At 38.2% G+C, this 23,731-nt stretch overlaps 1 protein-coding gene across 1 annotated transcript in view; it reads left to right on the top strand.

Annotated features, from left to right (window-relative positions):
* LOC137422150 (uncharacterized) overlaps positions 1-23,731 on the top strand; it is a 92,996-nt gene that overhangs the window by 11,086 nt on the left and 58,179 nt on the right. The window contains exons 3-5 of the mRNA XM_068108913.2: positions 9,314-9,433; positions 11,518-11,926; positions 12,065-12,183. Of these exons, the coding sequence (XP_067965014.2) occupies positions 9,314-9,433; positions 11,518-11,926; positions 12,065-12,183 (648 nt within the window). The remainder of the gene's footprint in view (positions 1-9,313; positions 9,434-11,517; positions 11,927-12,064; positions 12,184-23,731) is intronic.

The following is a 23,731-nucleotide window of genomic DNA, read 5'->3' as shown; positions in this document are numbered from 1 at the left end:
ATCGCCATCGCGTGCACAAACGCGCAGGAAAGCGAATGAATCGCAAATTCGTTTTTATTAGTTTCAAAACGTAGTTTAACGCCAACATAGTTTGCAAACGTGAAATAAATGAATACGCTCTCAAATGTGCCATCCGAGGCAGAGTGTGTCCTCCACGTTCGGCACACGCGATCGTTCGCTGCTCTCTGATTGGTTGAATCGTTTTTTGGACATAGCTCGGTAAGTAATTGTCCGATTAATATGAAACCTTGAAAAGGCACATCCTCGGGTCCCCAGCAATATACCTGGCAAGTTAAAAGTATATCGGACCCGTGGTTGTCGAGAAACAGCGGTCACAGACAAACGTACAGACAGAGATTACTGGAATTATAGATAGATGACACTTCCGAAGAGGCTCACCATAGCACCAAAATGGTGGACGTATAATTCTTTTCAGGTTACAATTGTGGGTGGCCTCAGGCCAGCTGTCCAATCAACGGGTATATAGTGGATATACGTACATACAAAAACTTTCCCCATTATATATAGATGGTAATCATATCGTCTGTTGTCTTTAATGACCTGTTCAGCTCATTGAGTAATTTGGAGTCCATTCAAGATTTTTGCCCTTTTATGGTTGCTGATGATCCGTCACAGTCGAGAGATGTAAAAACTTTATTCTGTTTGTTTATCAATGCAAGAAAAGCAATTGTGTGAAATGTAAAAACTTTATTCTGTTTGTTTATCAATGCAAGAAAAACAATTGTGTGAGATGTAAAAACCTTATTATGTTTGTTTATCAATGCAAGAAAAGCAATTGTGTGAGATGTAAAAACCTTATTATGTTTGTTTATCAATGCAAGAAAAGCAATTGTGTGAAATGTAAAAACTTTATTCTGTTTGTTTATCAATGCAAGAAAAACAATTGTGTGAAATGTAAAAACTTTATTCTGTTTGTTTATCAATGCAAGAATAGCAATTGTGTGAAATGTAAAAACTTTATTCTGTTTGTTTATCAATGCAAGAAAAGCAATTGTGTGAAATGTAAAAACTTTATTCTGTTTGTTTATCAATGCAAGAAAAGCAATTGTGTGAGATGTAAAAACTTTATTCTGTTTGTTTATCAATGCAAGAAAAACAATTGTGTGAAATGTAGAAACTTTATTCTGTTTGTTTATCAATGCAAGAAAAGCAATTGTGTGAAATGTAAAAACTTTATTCTGTTTGTTTATCAATGCAAGAAAAGCAATTGTGTGAGATGTAAAAACCTTATTATGTTTGTTTATCAATGCAAGAAAAGCAATTGTGTGAGATGTAAAAACTTTATTCTGTTTGTTTATCAATGCAAGAAAAACAATTGTGTGAAATGTAAAAACTTTATCTGTTTGTTTATCAATGCAAGAAAAGCAATTGTGTGAGATGTAAAAACCTTATTATGTTTGTTTATCAATGCAAGAAAAGCAATTGTGTGAGATGTAAAAACCTTATTATGTTTGTTTATCAATGCAAGAAAAGCAATTGTGTGAAATGTAAAAACTTTATTCTGTTTGTTTATCAATGCAAGAAAAGCAATTGTGTGAGATGTAAAAACTTCATTCTGTTTGTTTATCAATGCAAGAAAAGCAATTGTGTGAGATGTAAAAACTTTATTCTGTTTGTTTATCAATGCAAGAAAAACAATTGTGTGAGATGTAAAAACCTTATTCTGTTTGTTTATCAATGCAAGAAAAACAATTGTGTGAGATGTAAAAACTTTATTCTGTTTGTTTATCAATGCAAGAAAAGCAATTGTGTGAGATGTAAAAACTTTATTCTGTTTGTTTATCAATGCAAGAAAAGCAATTGTGTGAGATGTAAAAACTTTATTCTGTTTGTTTATCAATGCAAGAAAAGCAATTGTGTGAGATGTAAAAACCTTATTATGTTTGTTTATCAATGCAAGAAAAGCAATTGTGTGAGATGTAAAAACCTTATTATGTTTGTTTATCAATGCAAGAAAAGCAATTGTGTGAAATGTAAAAACTTTATTCTGTTTGTTTATCAATGCAAGAAAAACAATTGTGTGAAATGTAAAAACTTTATTCTGTTTGTTTATCAATGCAAGAAAAGCAATTGTGTGAGACGTAAAAACCTTATTATGTTTGTTTATCAATGCAAGAAAAGCAATTGAGTGAGATGTAAAAACTTTATTCTGTTTGTTTATCAATGCAAGAAAAGCAATTGTGTGAGATGTAAAAACTTTATTCTGTTTGTTTATCAATGCAAGAAAAACAATTGTGTGAAATGTAAAAACTTTATCTGTTTGTTTATCAATGCAAGAAAAGCAATTGTGTGAGATGTAAAAACCTTATTATGTTTGTTTATCAATGCAAGAAAAGCAATTGTGTGAGATGTAAAAACCTTATTATGTTTGTTTATCAATGCAAGAAAAGCAATTGTGTGAAATGTAAAAACTTTATTCTGTTTGTTTATCAATGCAAGAAAAGCAATTGTGTGAGATGTAAAAACTTTATTCTGTTTGTTTATCAATGCAAGAAAAACAATTGTGTGAGATGTAAAAACCTTATTCTGTTTGTTTATCAATGCAAGAAAAACAATTGTGTGAGATGTAAAAACTTTATTCTGTTTGTTTATCAATGCAAGAAAAGCAATTGTGTGAGATGTAAAAACTTTATTCTGTTTGTTTATCAATGCAAGAAAAGCAATTGTGTGAGATGTAAAAACTTTATTCTGTTTGTTTATCAATGCAAGAAAAACGATTGTGTGAGATGTAAAAACCTTATAATGTTTGTTTATCAATGCAAGAAAAGCAATTGTGTGAGATGTAAAAACTTTATTCTGTTTGTTTATCAATGCAAGAAAAACAATTGTGTGAGATGTAAAAACTTTATTCTGTTTGTTTATCAATGCAAGAAAAGCAATTGTGTCAGATGTAAAAACCTTATTCTGTTTGTTTATCAATGCAAGAAAAGCAATTGTGTGAGATGTAAAAACTTTATTCTGTTTGTTTATCAATGCAAGAAAAGCAATTGTGTGGGATGTAAAAACCTTATTCTGTTTGTTTATCAATGCAAGAAAAACAATTGTGTGAGATGTAAAAACTTTATTCTGTTTGTTTATCAATGCAAGAAAAACAATTGTGTGAGATGTAAAAACTTTATTCTGTTTGTTTATCAATGCAAGAAAAACAATTGTGTGAGATGTAAAAACTTTATTCTGTTTGTTTATCAATGCAAGAAAAGCAATTGTGTGAGATGTAAAAACTTCATTCTGTTTGTTTATCAATGCAAGAAAAACAATTGTGTGAGATGTAAAAACCTTATTATGTTTGTTTATCAATGCAAGAAAAGCAATTGTGTGAAATGTAAAAACTTTATTCTGTTTGTTTATCAATGCAAGAAAAACAATTGTGTGAGATGTAAAAACTTTATTCTGTTTATCAATGCAAGAAAAACAATTTGTGTGAGATGTAAAAACCTTATTCTGTTTGTTTATCAATGCAAGAAAAGCAATTGTGTGAGATGTAAAAACCTTATTCTGTTTGTTTATCAATGCAAGAAAAGCAATTGTGTGAGATGTAAAAACCTTATTCTGTTTGTTTATCAATGCAAGAAAAACAATTGTGTGAGATGTAAAAACTTTATTCTGTTTGTTTATCAATGCAAGAAAAACAATTGTGTGAGATGTAAAAACCTTATTCTGTTTGTTTATCAATGCAAGAAAAACTATTGTGTGAGATGTAAAAACTTTATTCTGTTTGTTTATCAATGCAAGAAAAGCAATTGTGTGAGATGTAAAAACTTTATTCTGTTTGTTTATCAATGCAAGAAAAGCAATTGTGTGAGATATAAAAACTTTATTCTGTTTGTTTATCAATGCAAGAAAAACAATTGTGTGAGATGTAAAAACCTTATTCTGTTTGTTTATCAATGCAAGAAAAGCAATTGTGTGAGATGTAAAAACCTTATTCTGTTTGTTTATCAATGCAAGAAAAACAATTGTGTGAGATGTAAAAACTTTAGTCTGTTTGTTTATCAATGCAAGAAAAGCAATTGTGTGAAATGTAAAAACCTTATTCTGTTTGTTTATCAATGCAAGAAAAACAATTGTGTGAGATGTAAAAACCTTATTTTGTTTGTTTATCAATGCAAGAAAAACAATTGTGTGAGATGTAAAAATCTTATTCTGTTTGTTTATCAATGCAAGAAAAGCAATTGTGTGAGATGTAAAAACTTTATTCTGTTTGTTTATCAATGCAAGAAAAGCAATTGTGTGAGATGTAAAAACCTTATTCTGTTTGTTTATCAATGCAAGAAAAGCAATTGTTTGAGATGTAAAAACCTTATTCTGTTTGTTTATCAATGCAAGAAAAGCAATTGTGTGAGATGTAAAAACTTCATTCTGTTTGTTTATCAATGCAAGAAAAGCAATTGTGTGAGATGTAAAAACCTTATTCTGTTTGTTTGTCAATGCAAGAAAAACAATTGTGTGAGATGTAAAAACTTTATTCTGTTTGTTTATCAATGCAAGAAAAGCAATTGTGTGAGATGTAAAAACCTTATTCTGTTTGTTTATCAATGCAAGAAAAGCAATTGTGTGAGATGTAAAAACCTTATTCTGTTTGTTTATCAATGCAAGAAAAGCAATTGTGTGAAATGTAAAAACTTTATTCTGTTTGTTTATCAATGCAAGAAAAACAATTGTGTGAGATGTAAAAACTTTATTCTGTTTGTTTATCAATGCAAGAAAAGCAATTGTGTGAGATGTAAAAACCTTATTCTGTTTGTTTATCAATGCAAGAAAAGCAATTGTGTGAGATGTAAAAACCTTATTCTGTTTGTTTATCAATGCAAGAAAAACAATTGTGTGAGATGTAAAAACCTTATTTTGTTTGTTTATCAATGCAAGAAAAGCAATTGTGTGAGATGTAAAAACCTTATTCTGTTTGTTTATCAATGCAAGAAAAGCAATTGTGTGAAATGTAAAAACTTTATTCTGTTTGTTTATCAATGCAAGAAAAACAATTGTGTGAGATGTAAAAACTTTATTCTGTTTGTTTATCAATGCAAGAAAAACAATTGTGTGAGATGTAAAACCTTATTCTGTTTGTTTATCAATGCAAGAAAAGCAATTGTGTGAAATGTAAAAACCTTATTCTGTTTGTTTATCAATGCAAGAAAAACAATTGTGTGAGATGTAAAAACCTTATTCTGTTTGTTTATCAATGCAAGAAAAGCAATTGTTTGAGATGTAAAAACCTTATTCTGTTTGTTTATCAATGCAAGAAAAGCAATTGTGTGAGATGTAAAAACTTCATTCTGTTTGTTTATCAATGCAAGAAAAGCAATTGTGTGAGATGTAAAAACCTTATTCTGTTTGTTTGTCAATGCAAGAAAAACAATTGTGTGAGATGTAAAAACTTTATTCTGTTTGTTTATCAATGCAAGAAAAGCAATTGTGTGAGATGTAAAAACCTTATTCTGTTTGTTTATCAATGCAAGAAAAACAATTGTGTGAGATGTAAAAACTTTATTCTGTTTGTTTATCAATGCAAGAAAAGCAATTGTGTGAGATGTAAAAACCTTATTCTGTTTGTTTATCAATGCAAGAAAAGCAATTGTGTGAGATGTAAAAACCTTATTCTGTTTGTTTATCAATGCAAGAAAAGCAATTGTGTGAGATGTAAAAAGTCTTATTCTGTTTGTTTATCAATGCAAGAAAAGCAATTGTGTGAGATGTAAAAACCTTATTATGTTTGTTTATCAATGCAAGAAAAACAATTGTGTGAAATGTAAAAACCTTATTCTGTTTGTTTATCAATGCAAGAAAAGCAATTGTGTGAGATGTAAAAACTTTATTCTGTTTGTTTATCAATGCAAGAAAAACAATTGTGTGAGATGTAAAAACCTTATTCTGTTTGTTTATCAATGCAAGAAAAGCAATTGTGTGAGATGTAAAAACCTTATTCTGTTTGTTTATCAATGCAAGAAAAGCAATTGTGTGAGATGTAAAAACTTCATTCTGTTTGTTTATCAATGCAAGAAAAGCAATTGTGTGAGATGTAAAAACCTTATTCTGTTTGTTTGTCAATGCAAGAAAAACAATTGTGTGAGATGTAAAAACTTTATTCTGTTTGTTTATCAATGCAAGAAAAGCAATTGTGTGAGATGTAAAAACCTTATTCTGTTTGTTTATCAATGCAAGAAAAGCAATTGTGTGAGATGTAAAAACCTTATTCTGTTTGTTTATCAATGCAAGAAAAGCAATTGTGTGAAATGTAAAAACCTTATTCTGTTTGTTTATCAATGCAAGAAAAACAATTGTGTGAGATGTAAAAACCTTATTCTGTTTGTTTATCAATGCAAGAAAAGCAATTGTTTGAGATGTAAAAACCTTATTCTGTTTGTTTATCAATGCAAGAAAAGCAATTGTGTGAGATGTAAAAACTTCATTCTGTTTGTTTATCAATGCAAGAAAAGCAATTGTGTGAGATGTAAAAACCTTATTCTGTTTGTTTGTCAATGCAAGAAAAACAATTGTGTGAGATGTAAAAACTTTATTCTGTTTGTTTATCAATGCAAGAAAAGCAATTGTGTGAGATGTAAAAACCTTATTCTGTTTGTTTATCAATGCAAGAAAAACAATTGTGTGAGATGTAAAAACTTTATTCTGTTTGTTTATCAATGCAAGAAAAGCAATTGTGTGAGATGTAAAAACCTTATTCTGTTTGTTTATCAATGCAAGAAAAGCAATTGTGTGAGATGTAAAAACCTTATTCTGTTTGTTTATCAATGCAAGAAAAGCAATTGTGTGAGATGTAAAAAGTCTTATTCTGTTTGTTTATCAATGCAAGAAAAGCAATTGTGTGAGATGTAAAAACCTTATTATGTTTGTTTATCAATGCAAGAAAAACAATTGTGTGAAATGTAAAAACCTTATTCTGTTTGTTTATCAATGCAAGAAAAGCAATTGTGTGAGATGTAAAAACTTTATTCTGTTTGTTTATCAATGCAAGAAAAACAATTGTGTGAGATGTAAAAACCTTATTCTGTTTGTTTATCAATGCAAGAAAAGCAATTGTGTGAGATGTAAAAACCTTATTCTGTTTGTTTATCAATGCAAGAAAAGCAATTGTGTTTGTCGAACTGCTTCGGTAATAGAGTTAGTTATTCAGGGTTGCACGAGTTGTTTGACCCTGTTCTTTTCAGCAAATAAATTGTATGTTAGACAACACTGAGATGCAACTTACCAAATGTTTAACAGCATTTATTACTTGCAAAATCGAAGATTTTTCAAGTGTATTGGTCGGTTGCGTTTGTTATCCTGTCTGTCTGTTTGTAAAAAACAAACAAACAAAAAAAAAAACAAGTATGTTGCTCACTCCGGTTTGTGTGTGTGTTTGTTTGTGTGTGTGTTTGTGTGTCTGCTCACTTATACTTGCCTACAGGTCACAATTTTAAACCGATCTTCACGAAACTTCACCAAATGGTAGAGTTCGTGGTCCGACAAAATCCTATATATTTTTGAGGTCAAAAGGTCAACATAGGCCAAAGGTCAACCACTTTTTTCAAATTTCTAAAATCCTCAATTTTCATCCGATTGACTTGAAATTTGAATAGAATTTTCATATCAGCAAACTGAATTCAACCACCAACTATTTTGGAGATCAACATAGGCCGAAAGGTCAACATAGGCAAAATGTCAACAATTTCAAATTGCTAAAATCCTCAATTTTCAATGGATTGACTTGAAATTTGAATAGGATTTTCATATCAGCGAACTGAATTCAACCAACAACTATTTTTGAGATCAACACAAGCAAAAAGGTCAACATAGGCCAAAGGTCAACCACTTTTTTCGAATTTCTAAAATCCTCAATTTTCATCCGATTCACTTCAAATTTGAATAGGATTTACATATCAACTGACTGAATTCAACCACCAACTATTTTGGAAATCAACATAGGCCAAAATGTCAACATCGGCCAAATTTATAAAATTGTCAATTTTCATCCGATTAACTTAAAATTTGAAGACTATTTATATATCAGGTCAAATAATCCAACCACCAATTATTTGTGAGGTAATAATGATGCTCTACTAAGTGCCATTCTACTTTGTTTTCTTTCTTTTTTTTGTCTGTTTGTCTGTCTGATTGTTTGTCACTCGCCTACAGGTCACAATTCCAACCCAATCGTCATGAAACTTCACCAAGTTGTAGAGGTCGTCACAGTTGAGCAGCCTATTGATTTTCAGGTCAAAGGTCATCTGGAGGTCTAATTTGTAAAATCGCCATTTTTCATCCGATTGCCTTGAAAATTGAACAGCATTTGATTATTGAGTCACTAAATTGGAAAACCAACTATTTCTGAGGTCAAAGGTCAACTCACTGTCAAATTTCCAAAATCATCAATTTTCATCTGAAAAACCGTCAATTTTCATCCGATTGACTTGAAAATAGAACAGCATTTGCATATTGAGTCACTAAATAGGGAAACAAACTTTTTGAGGTCAAAAGGTCAAAGGTCAACTCAAGGTCAAACTTCTACAATCATCAATTTTCATCTGAAAAAGCGTCGCTTTACATCCTATTATCCCAAGCTTTGATTGAGATCGTAAATTTTAATCTTGATGAAATGGACAATTTGATTGATCAATGGCAACCTTTTTTGGGGGGAGGGGGTGGGGATTTTGCAAGTATTTGCAAGTATGTGCTCTGCATGACATTTTGTTTTGTCTGTTTGTCTGTTTGTCACTCGCCTGCAGGTCACAATTCTCAACCAATCGTCAAGAAACTTTACCAAGTTGTACAGGTCGTCATAATTGAGAAGTCTATTGATTTTTAGGTCAAAGGTCATCTGGAGGTCAAATTTCTAAAATCTCAATTTTTCATCCGAGTGACTTGAAAATTGAACAGCATTTGTACATTAGGTCACTAAATTGGAAAACCAACTACTTGTGAAGTCAAAAGGTCAAAGGTCAACTCAAGGTCAAACTTCTAAAATCAACAATTTTCATCTGAAAAATCATCAATTTACATCCTATTAAGTTGTAAATTAAACAGCAATTACATAGTGTAGTGCTGATTTGGGAAACCAATGATTTAAGGTCAAAAGGTCAAAGGTCAACTGAAGGTCAAACTCCTAAAATCATCAATTTTCACCTGAAAAATCATCAATTTTGATCTGATTGACCCAAGCTTTGATGAAGATCGTCAATTTGAATGTTAATGAAATTGATAATTTGATGTATCTATGGCAACCTTTTTGTGGGGGGAGGGGTGGATTTTGCAATTATCTTGCTCTGCATGACGTCTTCTTGTATTTATGTTTTAGGAGTTTTTGCGAACAATGGAGGCACAAACGAAATCTATACGAGATGAGAGACATTCAAACATTTCAACGCCGTCAGCTACTTTATCCAGCCAAACTGACCTTTCACCAGTCAGAAATCGGGTACGCTGCACTTTCTAAAAATAATTGATACAATGGTTATACTTAATGTTTTGAGGTTTTGTGGTTTTGTGCCATCTACTGGTACATATTATGTACAAAAAAAATATTTATTTTGCATGCAAACATGATGGAAAATGTACTTACTTACTCACTTAGGACCCATTGCGCTTTTCAGCACACAGGGCCGCAAAGAGGTCCCTCCATCTTGTTCAGTCTTGAGCATTCCTCACTGCACACTTCAGCGCAATTTCCATTTCTCATCGAAGTTCATTTTCGGCAATTCTCTTTCATGTATGTCTTTGTCTCCACCTTTCCTTTTTCTCATTGTATGAAAAAAATGGCTTAGTCAAACGTCCTTCTTGCTTTCTCTTTTTTTTTTTTTGTCCTACCCATCACTGTCTTATTTATTTGGCCTGTACCACAAGACCTCTTTCTCCAGCCCTGCTCATTTCCTCATTTCTTACCCTATTAGACCATAAAATTTTTAGAATCCTTCTCAAACATATATGGTGGAAGACCGTCAGTTTGTATTCCATTTCCTTACTCATTTTCCATGGTTCTACGCCATATAATAACACAGATTTGACATTGGAAATTTTGAATAGTCTTATCTTGCTTTTTCCTGATAGCTGTCTGAAATTCCAAATCATTTTTAAAATTTTCTTTGTAGACATGATCATGATCATGATCTTTGTAGACCCTGAATTGATCAGGATGCATTGGGATTGAAGAAACAGCAGAGAGAAGGGGGAAACTGATGTTCAGCAGAGTTGAAGGCCAACATAGAGGGAGACTTGGTCATACAATGGGTGTGGGGAGGAATGGGGGGTAGGATGTAGGGTAGGAGAGGATACATGGGGTGGACAAGATCGATACAAAAGGAAACTCTTCGGAGGGAAAACTGGAAATTTTGAAGGAGGGAGGAGGGATTGGGGTGGGGTTGACGAGGGGAAGAGAAAATATCATGGTTTTGGATTGGCAGTATCACCACAAGGGGGTTGTTGGACCACGTGCACGTGCAAACTTTTTAGAGGAGGGATACAGCGCGAAAAGAGCAGCAGAGGGCGCAAGACCAGAAAGGAGGCGGTAGAAGACAGACCCTCCTGTCTGCAATGGCGAAGTGATAGGCCAGTAGACTCAGCTTCACCATGGGATATTCAAATAATCTTGTATGTCTTGGCTTGCCGTATTTATCCTCATTGTCTGTTTTCCCAGGTTCACCTTCAAACCCATCTTTTTGCTCCTATAAACTATTTTTGTCTCTATTTTCACATCGTTATGCAATTCTCGTACGAAACACAAGTCATCGACATAATCAACATCTTTCAATTTGGTTTCATTCATCCACTTGATACCAGTGTGTGTGTGTGTGTGTGTGTGTGTGTGTGTGTGTGTGTGTGTGTGCTGTGTGTGTGTGTGTGTGTGTGTGTGTGTGTGTGTGTGTGTGTGTGTGTGCGTGTGTGTGTGTGTTGGAAAATGTATCCTTGTTTACCAAAACCCTCTTGACCTCCATAATATGCCCCATTCAGAACACTTCTTCTCTTGTCGCATACATCTCTGGAGGCATCATCAGGAAAGGTTGCATCATTATTTTCCTACCTAAGAGCTTACCCTTGAAAGGTTGCAGCTCCATTTCAGGGTACTTCTAGTCTAACAGTCCTCAAGCAGGTAAAGACGTTGGCATTTGGTCAAGGTAGCAGGAACACAACAATCTGCTCTTTGAAAAGTACGTTCAAATTATGAATGACCACAAGAGAGAACGCTAGCTCAATCTCCTTTCCGAAGAGTGGCTTCATCATTGATGTAATGGCCTGCCTATTCTGTAATGGTATGACAGTTTACGACAACCCAGACGAGTTAGATCAAGGGTGAGTAGGTTACTCCTGAGCTATTCTGTTAGCCCTCACCTTCCCTTTTGTCAACCGTTTCCCCTTATAATCCACCACTCATTTTCCCTCATATCCCTTTCCCCTCATCTTACATCCGTCTCACTCTGATCCCAGCCTCCTTGCATGCAGAATAGGTATACGACCTCTTTTGTTACCTCACTGATGTGTGTCTAATGCTTTGCCTCTCTCCAACAGTTTCTCAAGAAAAGATTGCCCCAAAATGACAACCTCCTGGCAAGGGCTGAGTCGATGCTGGTCATTGACCAATCTCCAAGGATGCCCAAAGCGTCACCAAGTATTTCTGATTTGTCAGACCTGAGCATGCATTCTTTGAGCCCGCCATCCACGTTAAGCAGAAGCACCCATGTACCGCAACCCCCTTTTACAGCCCCTCCAACCAAACGTTCTCCTCGAGTGCTCTCTACCTCCGCTTTGAGCCAAACGCGTAACAGCCTCTCCCCAAGGCCTGCCTCTGCCAGGCAATTGTCGGATCAAAGGGAGACCCTATCCCCGACGAGCGAGGCACACGATGAGCTCCCAAGTGAATTGTCTATCAATGAAGATACAGGGAGAGGATCAGAGGTTGAGAGAGACTTTTTAAAAGGTGAGGTATTTCAGTGGAACTACGAGGTACAATTGGCTATGACTCATGTAATTTAGGCTGTAATATCTCATTCACATATCTGAGAGATCCATTTACAGAAACAATGTTGCATGCATGCGTGTGTGTGTGTGTGTGTAGGCCTTAATATCCAGCTACTCAGCTTGGATGAGCTGAGCTTTATTTCTGCACAGACTACGACCCCGACACCTGCCTCCAATCTAAACAGACCTCCAGAAAACCCTGCTTTCTTGGACATGGTTCGAGTTACTCACTTTACTTAATTTTGGACCTATTTACACATGTTTTCAAAAATAGGGGAATGTTTTCCCCACTCTACACCACCAGCTTTTCCTACCCCCCATAATGTTATGCAATACATATGTAGTCAATGAGGCCTAGCTACGCTCAGCAGGTTGATTAGCTTTAACACCACCTTGCTGTGAAATTATATTCATGTATTAATCGCATTGTATCTCATATCCCTTTTCAAAATCCATTAATTAATCCAGTTTTTGAAATATCCATTTGTAGATAACAATTTTGCAGGTGCTTTAGGTTTTTATAAATGGCTTCCGGTTTTTTTTCTTTTTTTCTCAAAGTCTGTGTTGAAATACTCGCAGAATGGCGTCGAGGCGCGCACACGTGTCTCAAAGCCGTCTAGCCTGGGTTTGAATCCCAGCCCACCTACAAACTGTCATCCTGGTGTCCCACAGACTGAGTGATCCATCAATGTGTGTGCCGTTGCTTGGTTGGATTGGACGTTAAACTGAGTGTCCCATCTGCTGACATTAGTTGGTGGACCTTAAAGATCCCACGATGTCCTTCATGAAGAGTATGCGAGCTATTGCCGGTGTCGCGAAATAAATCCGCCCCCGTATAAACTCGCCCCCCGGCGGATACGTTTCTCGCCCCCCATCAGAATAGAATCGCCCCCCATTCTCGTTTACATTTCCATTAAATAGAACATTTGCTGAGCATTTTCTCAACAAATAAGGTCTTGTAGTGGGGCGGCTTAGCCCAAATATTCAAAAGAATTGTGCATTTTGTGATACAAGCACCAAATTTGGCACAAATGTACATTAATATGTTGCGAACATTTTCAGATATTGGGCCACTTGAAATTCCGTAATTTTTTTTTTCAAATTTTTTCAAATTTCGTAATTTCAAATTTTTCGGGTGACACCGTCACAATTTCGGTCTTCGAGGCCGGCCGATAGGCAAAGTGTGACCGGAAGGGACGAGGTTCTCCTGACCACGTGGCCCTCGATCTGGGAAGCGAGAGGCGTTCCATTAGTGGACGCGCCCCTCACGCCCGACTTTTGGGCGGCCCCGGCAGGCCGTTTGTTTTGACGTTCCGTGACAGGCCCCGCACCCCCACCTCCGGGCCGACCGGAAGCTTGTGCTGAGTACATCATACCTGAACAACTCAGTGAGGCAGAACACAGCAGTGCACACCAGGGTGACCCCTTCAGTGCATAAACCAATTAACCTGTCCACTGCAGGGCATATAGAAATGAAGTTATTTTCTGCATATAATAATAATATAAGTTCAGTTCTATATAACAATTTCTGTTATCACCACTACCACTACAACTACCACTACTACAAGCTTTGTCTGGAATTTTGTGGACTAACAGACAAACAGACATACAGACAAGCTGGGATCAAAACATTACCTCCTTCCACCATTGAGTGTAGAGGTAAACATCATGGAAATTATATCATGCCCTAGATTTAATTCATGCTTACCCGTGTATTTGCTTCACTGGTTCACAAGGTCTTTTGCATACATGTAATTCAGACTCTCGTCTTCATTGCTGACCACACAATGTTCGCAACATATTAATGTACATTTGTGCCAAATTTGGTGCTTGTATCACAAAATGCACAATTCTTTTGAATATTTGGGCTAAGCCGCCCCACTATATCGGCCGGCCTCGAAGACCGAAATTGTGACGGTGTCACCCGAAAAATTTGAAATTACGAAATTTGAAAAAATTTGAAAAAAAAAATTACGGAATTTCAAGTGGCCCAATATCTGAAAATGTTCGCAACATATTAATGTACATTTGTGCCAAATTTGGTGCTTGTATCACAAAATGCACAACAGGTTTGCTATGCTGCTACACTATTGGCGTTTCAATACACGCATTATTTATCGTATTCTCACAATTGATATAATATACAGAAAGCAGATAAGGCATTGCGCGATTTTTGAATATAAATAATGATTATTTCAGTTGTTTAACATGAACATGTTACTCCGAATTGAAATATAACTAGGGCATGCCCGTACTATATATATATCTAAAATTATATCGCCCCCCTCTATTTACATGAAATGGTTTGGTCCAAAGCGAACGGCTTGCGAGTACGGTGACAATCCCCCCCCCCTCTATTTACATGAAATGGTTTGGTCCAAAGCGAACGGCTTGCGAGTACGGTGACAATCCCCCCCCCTCTATTTACATGAAATGGTTTGGTCCAAAGCGAACGGCTTGCGGAGTTTGGTAAAGAAAAGAAATCGCCATATCGTGCACAAACGCGCAGGAAAGCGAAAGAATCGCAAATTAGTTTTAATTAGTTTTAAAACATAGTTTAACGCCCGAGCGAGTTTAACGCAATCGCGCATCGCAAAGCGAAAGAATCGCAAATTAGTTTTAATTAGTTTTAAAACATAGTTTAACGCCAACATAGCGGCAACATAGTTTGCCAACGTGAAATAAATGAATACGCTCTCAAATGTGCCGTCCGAGGCAGAGTCTGTTCGCCACGTTCGGCACACGTGATAGCTCGCTGCTCTCTGATTGGTTGAATCGTTTTTTGGACATAGCTCGGTAACTACTTGTCCGATTAATTTCAAACCTTGAAAAGGCACATCCTCGGGTCCCCAGCAATATACATGGCAAGTTTCAAGTATATCGGACCGGTAGTTGTCGAGAAACAGCGGTCGCATACAGACACACACACGCACAGAGATTGCTGGAATTATAGATAGACTAGGGCATTGCCCGTACGTGGGTGCCCGTTCCTTGCCAAAAAAAAAAAAAAACGCTACCCGTACGCTCTACCCCGCCCGTACGCCCGTAAACAAAAAAAACAACACTCTTCGCTTCCGCCCTTCGCTCTGACTGAATTGGGAGAAATAATGCGCATAAGAAATCGAATTACGTACCGTAATGGCGGTCAGCTCGTAACGCGCTCAGCTCCGCTCGTCTCACATCGGCCACGCCTACGCAACAAAGCGTTCTGTGATTGGCTGCCGGAAAGCGTGCTGCCGGACAGTCTTCACTGTCCGGAAGTTCGCAAATCGCAGTTACGATGAATCGTTTTAATTTAATCGCAGTTTGAATTCGTTTTAAAACATAGTTTAACGGCAACATAGTTTTCCAACGTGAAATAAATGAATACGCTGTCAAATGTGCCGTCCGAGGCAGAGTCTGATCGCCACGTTTTGCACACGTGATAGCTCGCTGCTCTCTGATTGGTTGAATCGTTTTTTGGACATAGCTCGGTAAGTAATTGTCCGATTAATATGAAACCTTGAAAAGGCACATCCTCGGGTCCCCAGCAATATACCTGGCAAGTTAAAAGTATATCGGACCCGTGGTTGTCGAGAAACAGCGGTCACAGACACACAGACACACAGACACACAGACACACAGACACACAGAGATTACTGGAATTATAGATAGATTACAATATAATTATCTCAATTATTTAACGCCACAACACCTGCCAATCGAAACAAGGATGTCAATATCTACCGATATGAACTGAACTTTTATTACTCTCTTGCATTGCCGTGTGATGCTGCATAAAAGAGGACATATACAATTATGCATATACAATTCTACAGGATGTTGGGAAGTCTGTGCGCGTGCCATAGATATGAAACTGTGCGATAGATATGAAATGAAAATATGAAATATGAAATATAAAATATGAAATAGATATGAAACAAGTACACATACATTCAAAGTACACCGCCCCCATGCCAAATAATTAAATATCCTACAGCGCGGCATTACCGGGGCGCCTCTGGCACCCGGAAATACCGCAGTGCATCTCATTGAGGCTGCATTGGGAGGGAGAGGTGTACACTAATTGATTGATTAATTGTATAATTAAAATCAATAAAAGATTATCACAAAATATTTTCTTAATCAATTGGCTAATAGCATAACTAAACCACCAGTGCTTCATCCGAAGATGTATCTTTTAGAAATTTAATTAAATAACTCATTAATAAAAAAAAATAATAATTAATTGATTCATCAATAAATAATTAATCGATTAAATGATTAAACAATAAATCAAAAATATCCTTGATGGCCACATCACTTGGTCACTGTCATGTCCAAATATTGGCTTCCCAGCTCAAAAGGTGCCTGAGATATTGGCCAAATGATAAAGAAAATAAATGAATGATTAATAATGAAAATAAATAAATAATAATCATTAAAAAATTAAATTATTAATCAATTTGGTGACGGAACATATAAACCACCACCATTTCATCAGAATCTGCAACTGAAATTTTTATTTTTTTATTTTTAGTAATTAATCGAATAATTAAATAAATAAATAATCGATTCATTGATTAATTGATTAATCATTAATCATTGATTAATCATTGATTAATTCATTGAAATTCTGAAATCTCTGACACACCTTCAACAGCTCTCCCTATCTCTTCCACCTCTTCCACATCTTACCCTACCCCTCCTCCCCCCTGTTCTGTATCTGATGCTCCCCCTTCCTCTTCATTAACGGTATGGACCTCAAACATCCGGGGCCTTCGTTCAAACTTAACTGATCTCTCCATACAGGTTGCTTCTGTCAAACCAGACGTGATCTGCTTAACAGAAACTTTCCCCCTTTATGATGTCTCTGATTCCATAGTATCTCTCCCGGGCTACTCCCTCCTCCGGTATGATAGACCTGAGCCTCGTCCTGGAGGCGGGGTTGCTATCTTTATCAAAAACTCTCTTCCTCACTCGCCCTGCACTGCACTCTCTCCACCTCACCCCCAGGAATACCTCTGGCTACGGCTTCCCCTTCGCTCCCACCTCTTGTTCATATGTGTGTTGTACCGTCCACCAAACAGTGATGACTCCATCTACATCTCGCTGTCTGATGATATGGACCAACTTCTATCTACTCATCCCAACTCTCTCTTCCTCATATGTGGTGATTTCAACTGTCATCATGCCAGTTGGCTGGGTGTGGGTACCTCTCTCACCAGCCATGGCTCCTCAGCAAAGGACTTCTGCGACTCACTGGGTCTGACACAATCTGTCAATTTCCCGACCCGGATCTCAGTCAACGGAACATCTTCTCTTCTGGACTTGGTTATGACTAACTTCCCTGAAAATGTCTGCTGCTCTTCTTCTGCTCCGATCGGATCATCTGATCATGTCCTTGTTAAAGTGGACATCTCTCTGACCATCCTCAGGGAGCCTGCTCAGCGTCGACGAGTCTGGCATTTCACTCAGGCCAACTGGCACGGTCTTCAAGCAGCCATCAATCATCTGGACTGGTCTCCCATCTCTACCACCTCTGACATCAACTCATCCTGGGAATTCTTCCAAAGTAAATTGCTCTCTCTCATGCACAGATTTATCCCATCTCGTCTTCAGTTGTCATACCCTTCCTCCCGTCCATGGTACACGGAATCTTGTGGTGAGGCTGTTGCCCAGAAACAACTTGCCTTCGTCTCCTGGAAAGCAAATCCAACGGAAGGAAATCTCATTTCCTTTCACAAAGCCCGAAACAAGTGTGTGTCCACCCTCAGGAGAGCCAGGAAACAATATCTCTCCGTTCTCAAGACCGAACTCTCTTATCTGTCTCCCTCTTCCAAATCCTGGTGGCGTCTGGTCAAATCCGTTTCTGGTGTTTGTTCCCCCTCCATCCCCTCCCTTACCTCAAACGGCTACACAGCTGACTCCGCACGTGAAAAAGCTGAATGCCTCAACTCTGTGTTTGCCTCTAAATCTTGTGTCCCAAACCCATCCCTCTCTGTACCCACCATACCCAGTCGTACCCTGCTGCTCCTGGACTCCGTGTCCTTTCCTCCTGACAAGGTGGAAAAGTTTCTGTCAACCCTCGACTCTGATTCTGCAACTGGACCCGACGGCATCAGCCCACGGGTCCTAAAATCCTGCTCTGCTGCTCTATCTCACCCTCTCTCTGTTCTCTTCACCCTCTCTTTTGCTCAAGGTCAACTGCCATCTGCTTGGAAATCAGCCAACATCACCGCTTTGCACAAAAAAGGTGCAAAAACAGATCCTAGCAACTACAGACCAATCAGCCTTCTCCCAATTATCAGCAAAGTCATGGAATCCATCATTGCTTCTGATATGAAATCTTTCCTCTTCTCCAATGGCTTGATCTCTGATCATCAATTTGGTTTCAGACCAGGTCACTCTACTCTGGACATGCTGCTTCTGCTGTCTCAACAATGGATGGAGGTCCTCAATGCCAAACAGGAAATTAGAGCTGTCTCCCTCGACATATCACGTGCCTTCGACACGGTCTGGCACCCCGCTCTGCTCACCAAACTCTCCTCCTTTGGTATCCATGGAAATCTCCACGCATGGCTGGCGGACTTCCTCTCTAGTCGTCGTCAACGTGTGGCCCTGAATGGGTTTCTCTCATCTCCTCTTCCTGTTCAGGCTGGAGTTCCCCAAGGCAGTGTTCTGGGCCCCGTGCTTTTTCTGGTCTTCATCAATGATCTCTCTGACTCTCTCGAAAATCCTCTCTATCTCTTTGCTGATGACTCCACTCTCTGCCGCTCCATTCCTCTTCCCTCAGATCGGCAGTCTGCTGCCTCCTCACTCTCTGAAGACCTGGACAAAATCACAGACTGGTCAAACAAGTGGAACATGTCTTTCAATCCTGACAAATCTCACACTCTTACTATGTCTCTCCGAAAAGATCGACTGGACAACCCTCCCATCTACTTTCTCAACAATCCTCTCCAAGAAGTTCTGTCGCTCAAGATTTTGGGTCTCACTATCTGCCATGATCTTTCTTGGGAAAACCACATTTCCAAGCTGGCCTCCAAAGCCAGTCGCCGACTGGGCATCCTCCGTCGTGCGAAGTCCTTCCTCGGCACACCTGAGCTCCTCACCACATACAAGGCTTTCATCCGCAGCTCAATGGAATACTGTTCTCCCCTATGGGTCGGTGCTCCTGCCTCACACCTAGCTCGGCTTCACGCTGTTGAAACCAAAGCTTTCAGAATTATTGGAATCTCCCGCGATGAAGCTATCTCTGAGGGCCTTTCACTCACTCACCGCAGGCAGGTAGGTGGTTTTTCTGTCTTCTACCGACTCCTCTCCGGCCTTGCACCCCCAGCTCTCTCTGTGCTCTGTCCCCCAAATATTCCTACAGGTCGCACAAGATCTGCCAGCAACCCTCTGATGGTTAAACTGCCGAAATCTCGGCTCTCCGCTCACCTTCACTCTTTCATTCCTCTTTTCTCCCGCCTCTGGAACAAACTCCCTCACTCCCTTCAATCCCACTCCTCCCTCCAGGTCTTTAAAACAGCTGTTCACCACCATCTCTTATCTTCCCCCATCCAAAACCTTGATCTTTTCTACCCCCCGCTAATTCACCCCAGATCCACCTTGTTTGAAATTCCAACTTCTTTCCTGGAAGTCCTGGCAGTGTCCATATGTTTTATACCTCTCCCAATGCCCCCTTCCCACGCCCCCCCCCCCCACCCCCCCCAAAGCCCTCGCCCTCTCTCAGATCTCTTGATGTCTCCATGTCTCTCGGTCCCTGCTCTCAAATGTTGTGTTTGTGTCCTTCCCCCTCTCTCCCCATCTTGTCTACCGCTCCCTATGTTATATCTTTTATGTGTCGGTTTGTCTTTCTGTGTGATTAATGTTCGCTCTTTCACGAGCCTCGATATTGTATACAAAAAAAAAAAAAAAAAAAAAAAAAAAAAAAAAATTTGATTAATCATTAAATCAAAAATATCCTTGATAGCCACATCACTTGGTCACTCATGTCCAAATATTAGCTTCCGAGCTCAAAAGGTGCCTGAGATATTGGCCAAATGAGAAAGGAAATAAATAAATGATTAATAATGAAAATAAATAAATAATAATCATAAAAAAATTAAATTATTAATCAATTCGGTCAGAGAACACATAAACCACCACCATTTCATCAGAATCTGTAACTTAAAAAAAAAATTTTTTTAGTCATTAATCGAATAATTTAATAATTAATCGATTAATTGATTAATTGATTAATTAATAAATCAAAAATAGACTTTGCAGCCAAATCACCTGGTCATTGGCATGTCCAAATATCAGCTTCCTAACTCAAAAGGTGCTTGAGTTAATGGTCAGAAGAGAAAATAAATTTGATTAATTAAATAAGTACTTAATTAATCGCCAATAATTAAATAACTCCTCAATTAATTGATTATTAAAAAAACAAAAATACCGTTTTTGAAAAAGGACTTGCTCACTACTGTGCCGAAATTTCAGCTTCCTAGCTCAAAGGATGGCTGAGATATCATCCGGACAAACAAACAAGAAGACGTCATGCGTAGCATGATACTTGCAAAATTCCCCCCCCCCCCCCCCAAAGTTTTCCATTGATACAGCAAATTGTCCATTTCATGAAGATTAAAATTTACAATCTTGATCAAAACTCGGGTCAACAGGATGAAAATTGATGATTTTTCAGATGAAAAATGACGATTTTGGAAGGTTGACCTTGAGTTGACCTTTGACTTTTTGACCTCAAAACTAGTTAGTTTCCCTATTTAGTGACTCGATGTGCAAATGCTGTTCAATTTTCAAGTCAATCGGATGAAAATTAAGGATATTAAAAATTTGGCCTATGTTGACCTTTTGGCCGATGTTGACCTCAAAAATAGATGGTGGTTGAATTCAGTGACCATATATATAAATCCTCTAAGAAGTTCAATTGAGTTCAATTTGATTGACATCAAATGAAAATTGGTGATTTTAGAAATGTGGCCCATGTTGACCTTTTGGCCGATGTTGACCTCAAAAATACTTGGTGGGTGAATTCAGTGAGCAGATATGCAAATGCTGTTCAATTTTCAAGTCAATCGGATGAAAATTGAGGATTTTTGTAATTTGGCCTATGTTGACCTTTTGGCCTATGTTGACCTTTTGGCCGATGTTCACCTAAAATATAATTTGTGGTTGAATTCAGTGACCAGATATGCAAGTCCTCTTCAAATTTCAAGTCAATTGGATGAAAATTGAGGATTTTAGAAATTTGGCCTATGTTGACCTTTTGGCCTATGTTGACCTCAAGAATACTTGGTGGTTGAATTCAGTGACCAGATATGCAAGACCTCTTCAAATTTCAAGTCAATTGGATGAAAATTGAGGATTTTTTTTTTTTTTTTTTTTTGTATACAAGATCGAGGCTCGTGAAAGAGCGAACATTAATCACACAGAAAGACAAACCGACACATAAAACATATAACATCGGGAGCGGTAGACAAGATGGGGAGAGAGGGGGAAGGACACAAACACAACATTTGAGAGCAGGGACCGAGAGACATGGAGACATCGAGAGATCTGAGAGAGGGCGAGGGCTTTGGGGGGGGGGGGGGGAGGGGGCATGGGAAGGGGGCGGTGGGAGAGGTATAAAACATATGGACACTGCCAGGATTTCCAGGAAAGAAGTTGGAATTTCAAACAAGGTGGATCTGGGGTGAATTAGCGGGGGTAGAAAAGATCAAGGTTTTGGATGGGGGAAGATAAGAGATGGTGGTGAACAGCTGTTTTAAAGACCTGGAGGGAGGAGTGGGATTGAAGGGAGTGAGGGAGTTTGTTCCAGAGGCGGGAGAAAAGAGGAATGAAAGAGTGAAGGTGAGCAGAGAGCCGAGATTTCGGCAGTTTAACCATCAGAGGGTTGCTGGCAGATCTTGTGCGACCTGTAGGAATATTTGGGGGACAGAGCACAGAGAGAGCTGGGGGTGCAAGGCCGGAGAGGAGTCGGTAGAAGACGGAAAGACCACCTACCTGCCTGCGGTGAGTGAGTGAAAGGCCCTCAGAGATAGCTTCATCGCGGGAGATTCCAATAATTCTGAAAGCTTTGGTTTCAACAGCGTGAAGCCGAGCTAGGTGTGAGGCAGGAGCACCGGCCCATAGGGGAGAACAGTATTCCATTGAGCTGCGGATGAAAGCCTTGTATGTGGTGAGGAGCTCAGGTGTGCCGAGGAAGGACTTCGCACGACGGAGGATGCCCAGTCGGCGACTGGCTTTGGAGGCCAGCTTGGAAATGTGGTTTTCCCAAGAAAGATCATGGCAGATAGTGAGACCCAAAATCTTGAGCGACAGAACTTCTTGGAGAGGATTGTTGAGAAAGTAGATGGGAGGGTTGTCCAGTCGATCTTTTCGGAGAGACATAGTAAGAGTGTGAGATTTGTCAGGATTGAAAAGGATTGATTTTAGAAATTTGGCCTATGTTGACCTTTTGGCCTATGTTGACCTCAAGAATACTTGGTGGTTGAATTCAGTGACCAGATATGCAAGTCCTCTTCAAATTTCAAGTCAATTGGATGAAAATTGAGGATTTTAGAAATTTGGCATATGTTGACCATTTGGCCTATGCTGACCTCAAAAATACTTGGTGGTTGAATTCAGTGAGCAGATATGCAAGTGGTCTTCAAATTTCAAGTCAATCGGATGTAAATTGAGGATTTTAGAAATTTAGCAAAGTTGGTGACCTTGGCCTATGTTGACCTTTTGACCTATTGACCCCAAAAACAATAGGCTTCTGGCTTTTGACCAACTCTACCATTTGGTGAAGTTTGGTGAAGATCGGTTGAAAATTGTGACCTGTAGGCCGGTGACAAACAAACAGACAAACAAACAGACAGACAAACAAACAAACAAACAGACAGACAAACAGACAGACAGAACCACAAACACAACCGACCAATATACACTACTCGCAATAAGTTAGGGATATTGTGGGAGTGAGTTTATTTTTAGCCGCGTCGCAGACGCTGCTCATAGAGTGCACTCTGCTGTTGTTGTTGTTCTTCTTGTTGTTCGTCTTCTTCTTGTTCTTGCAGAGAAGACAAAACCTCAAAGCTCCACCCATTCTGGGAACCATAGCTCCACCCATTCTGGAAGAGGCTTCATATAAACAAATATCCACCATTTTATTAACTCGCATAGCTTTGAGGCCTGTTTTGTAGGCCCGTGGTGTCTTCCTCTCTCACACAGTTTTATTTCAAATCAATTTCGATATATCATTTCATTTTTCACAGTCGCTAACATAGTTTTAGACTCGGTTGAAAAAGAAACGGGAAGAAAATCCGAATGAAAGTTGCCCTTTATAGACCGAAATGAATTCTCAAAGGCCTGTAACTTCAAGTCCATTGAGATATTTTTTTTTTAAATCGCGGCATGGTCAGTCATACACCGCCCGAAATAACAGACGGGAAAATGCCGAGATATATTAAAAATTCGTCCATTTGATGACAATCGTTACGATGAAATATTTAATTTATACGTCGTCACAATAATGTGGAGAGAGGAGCATAGCTTCGTTCACGTGTCGCCACATACGGGAAATTGCCGAGATATATATATTTTAAATCGCGGCATGGTCAGTCATACACCGCCTGAAATAACAGACGGGAAAATGCCGAGATATATTAAAAATTCGTCCATTTGATGACAATCGTCACGATGAAATATTTAATTTATACGTCGTCACAATAATGTGGAGAGAGGAGCATAGCTTCGTTCACGTGTCGCCACACACGGGAAATTGCCGAGATATTTT

This window comes from Myxine glutinosa, chromosome 1 (assembly GCF_964187855.1).
Source record: "Myxine glutinosa chromosome 1, kmMyxGlut1.1, whole genome shotgun sequence".
Taxonomy (NCBI): domain Eukaryota; kingdom Metazoa; phylum Chordata; class Myxini; order Myxiniformes; family Myxinidae; genus Myxine; species Myxine glutinosa.
This window is presented reverse-complemented; position numbering and strand designations above follow the sequence as displayed.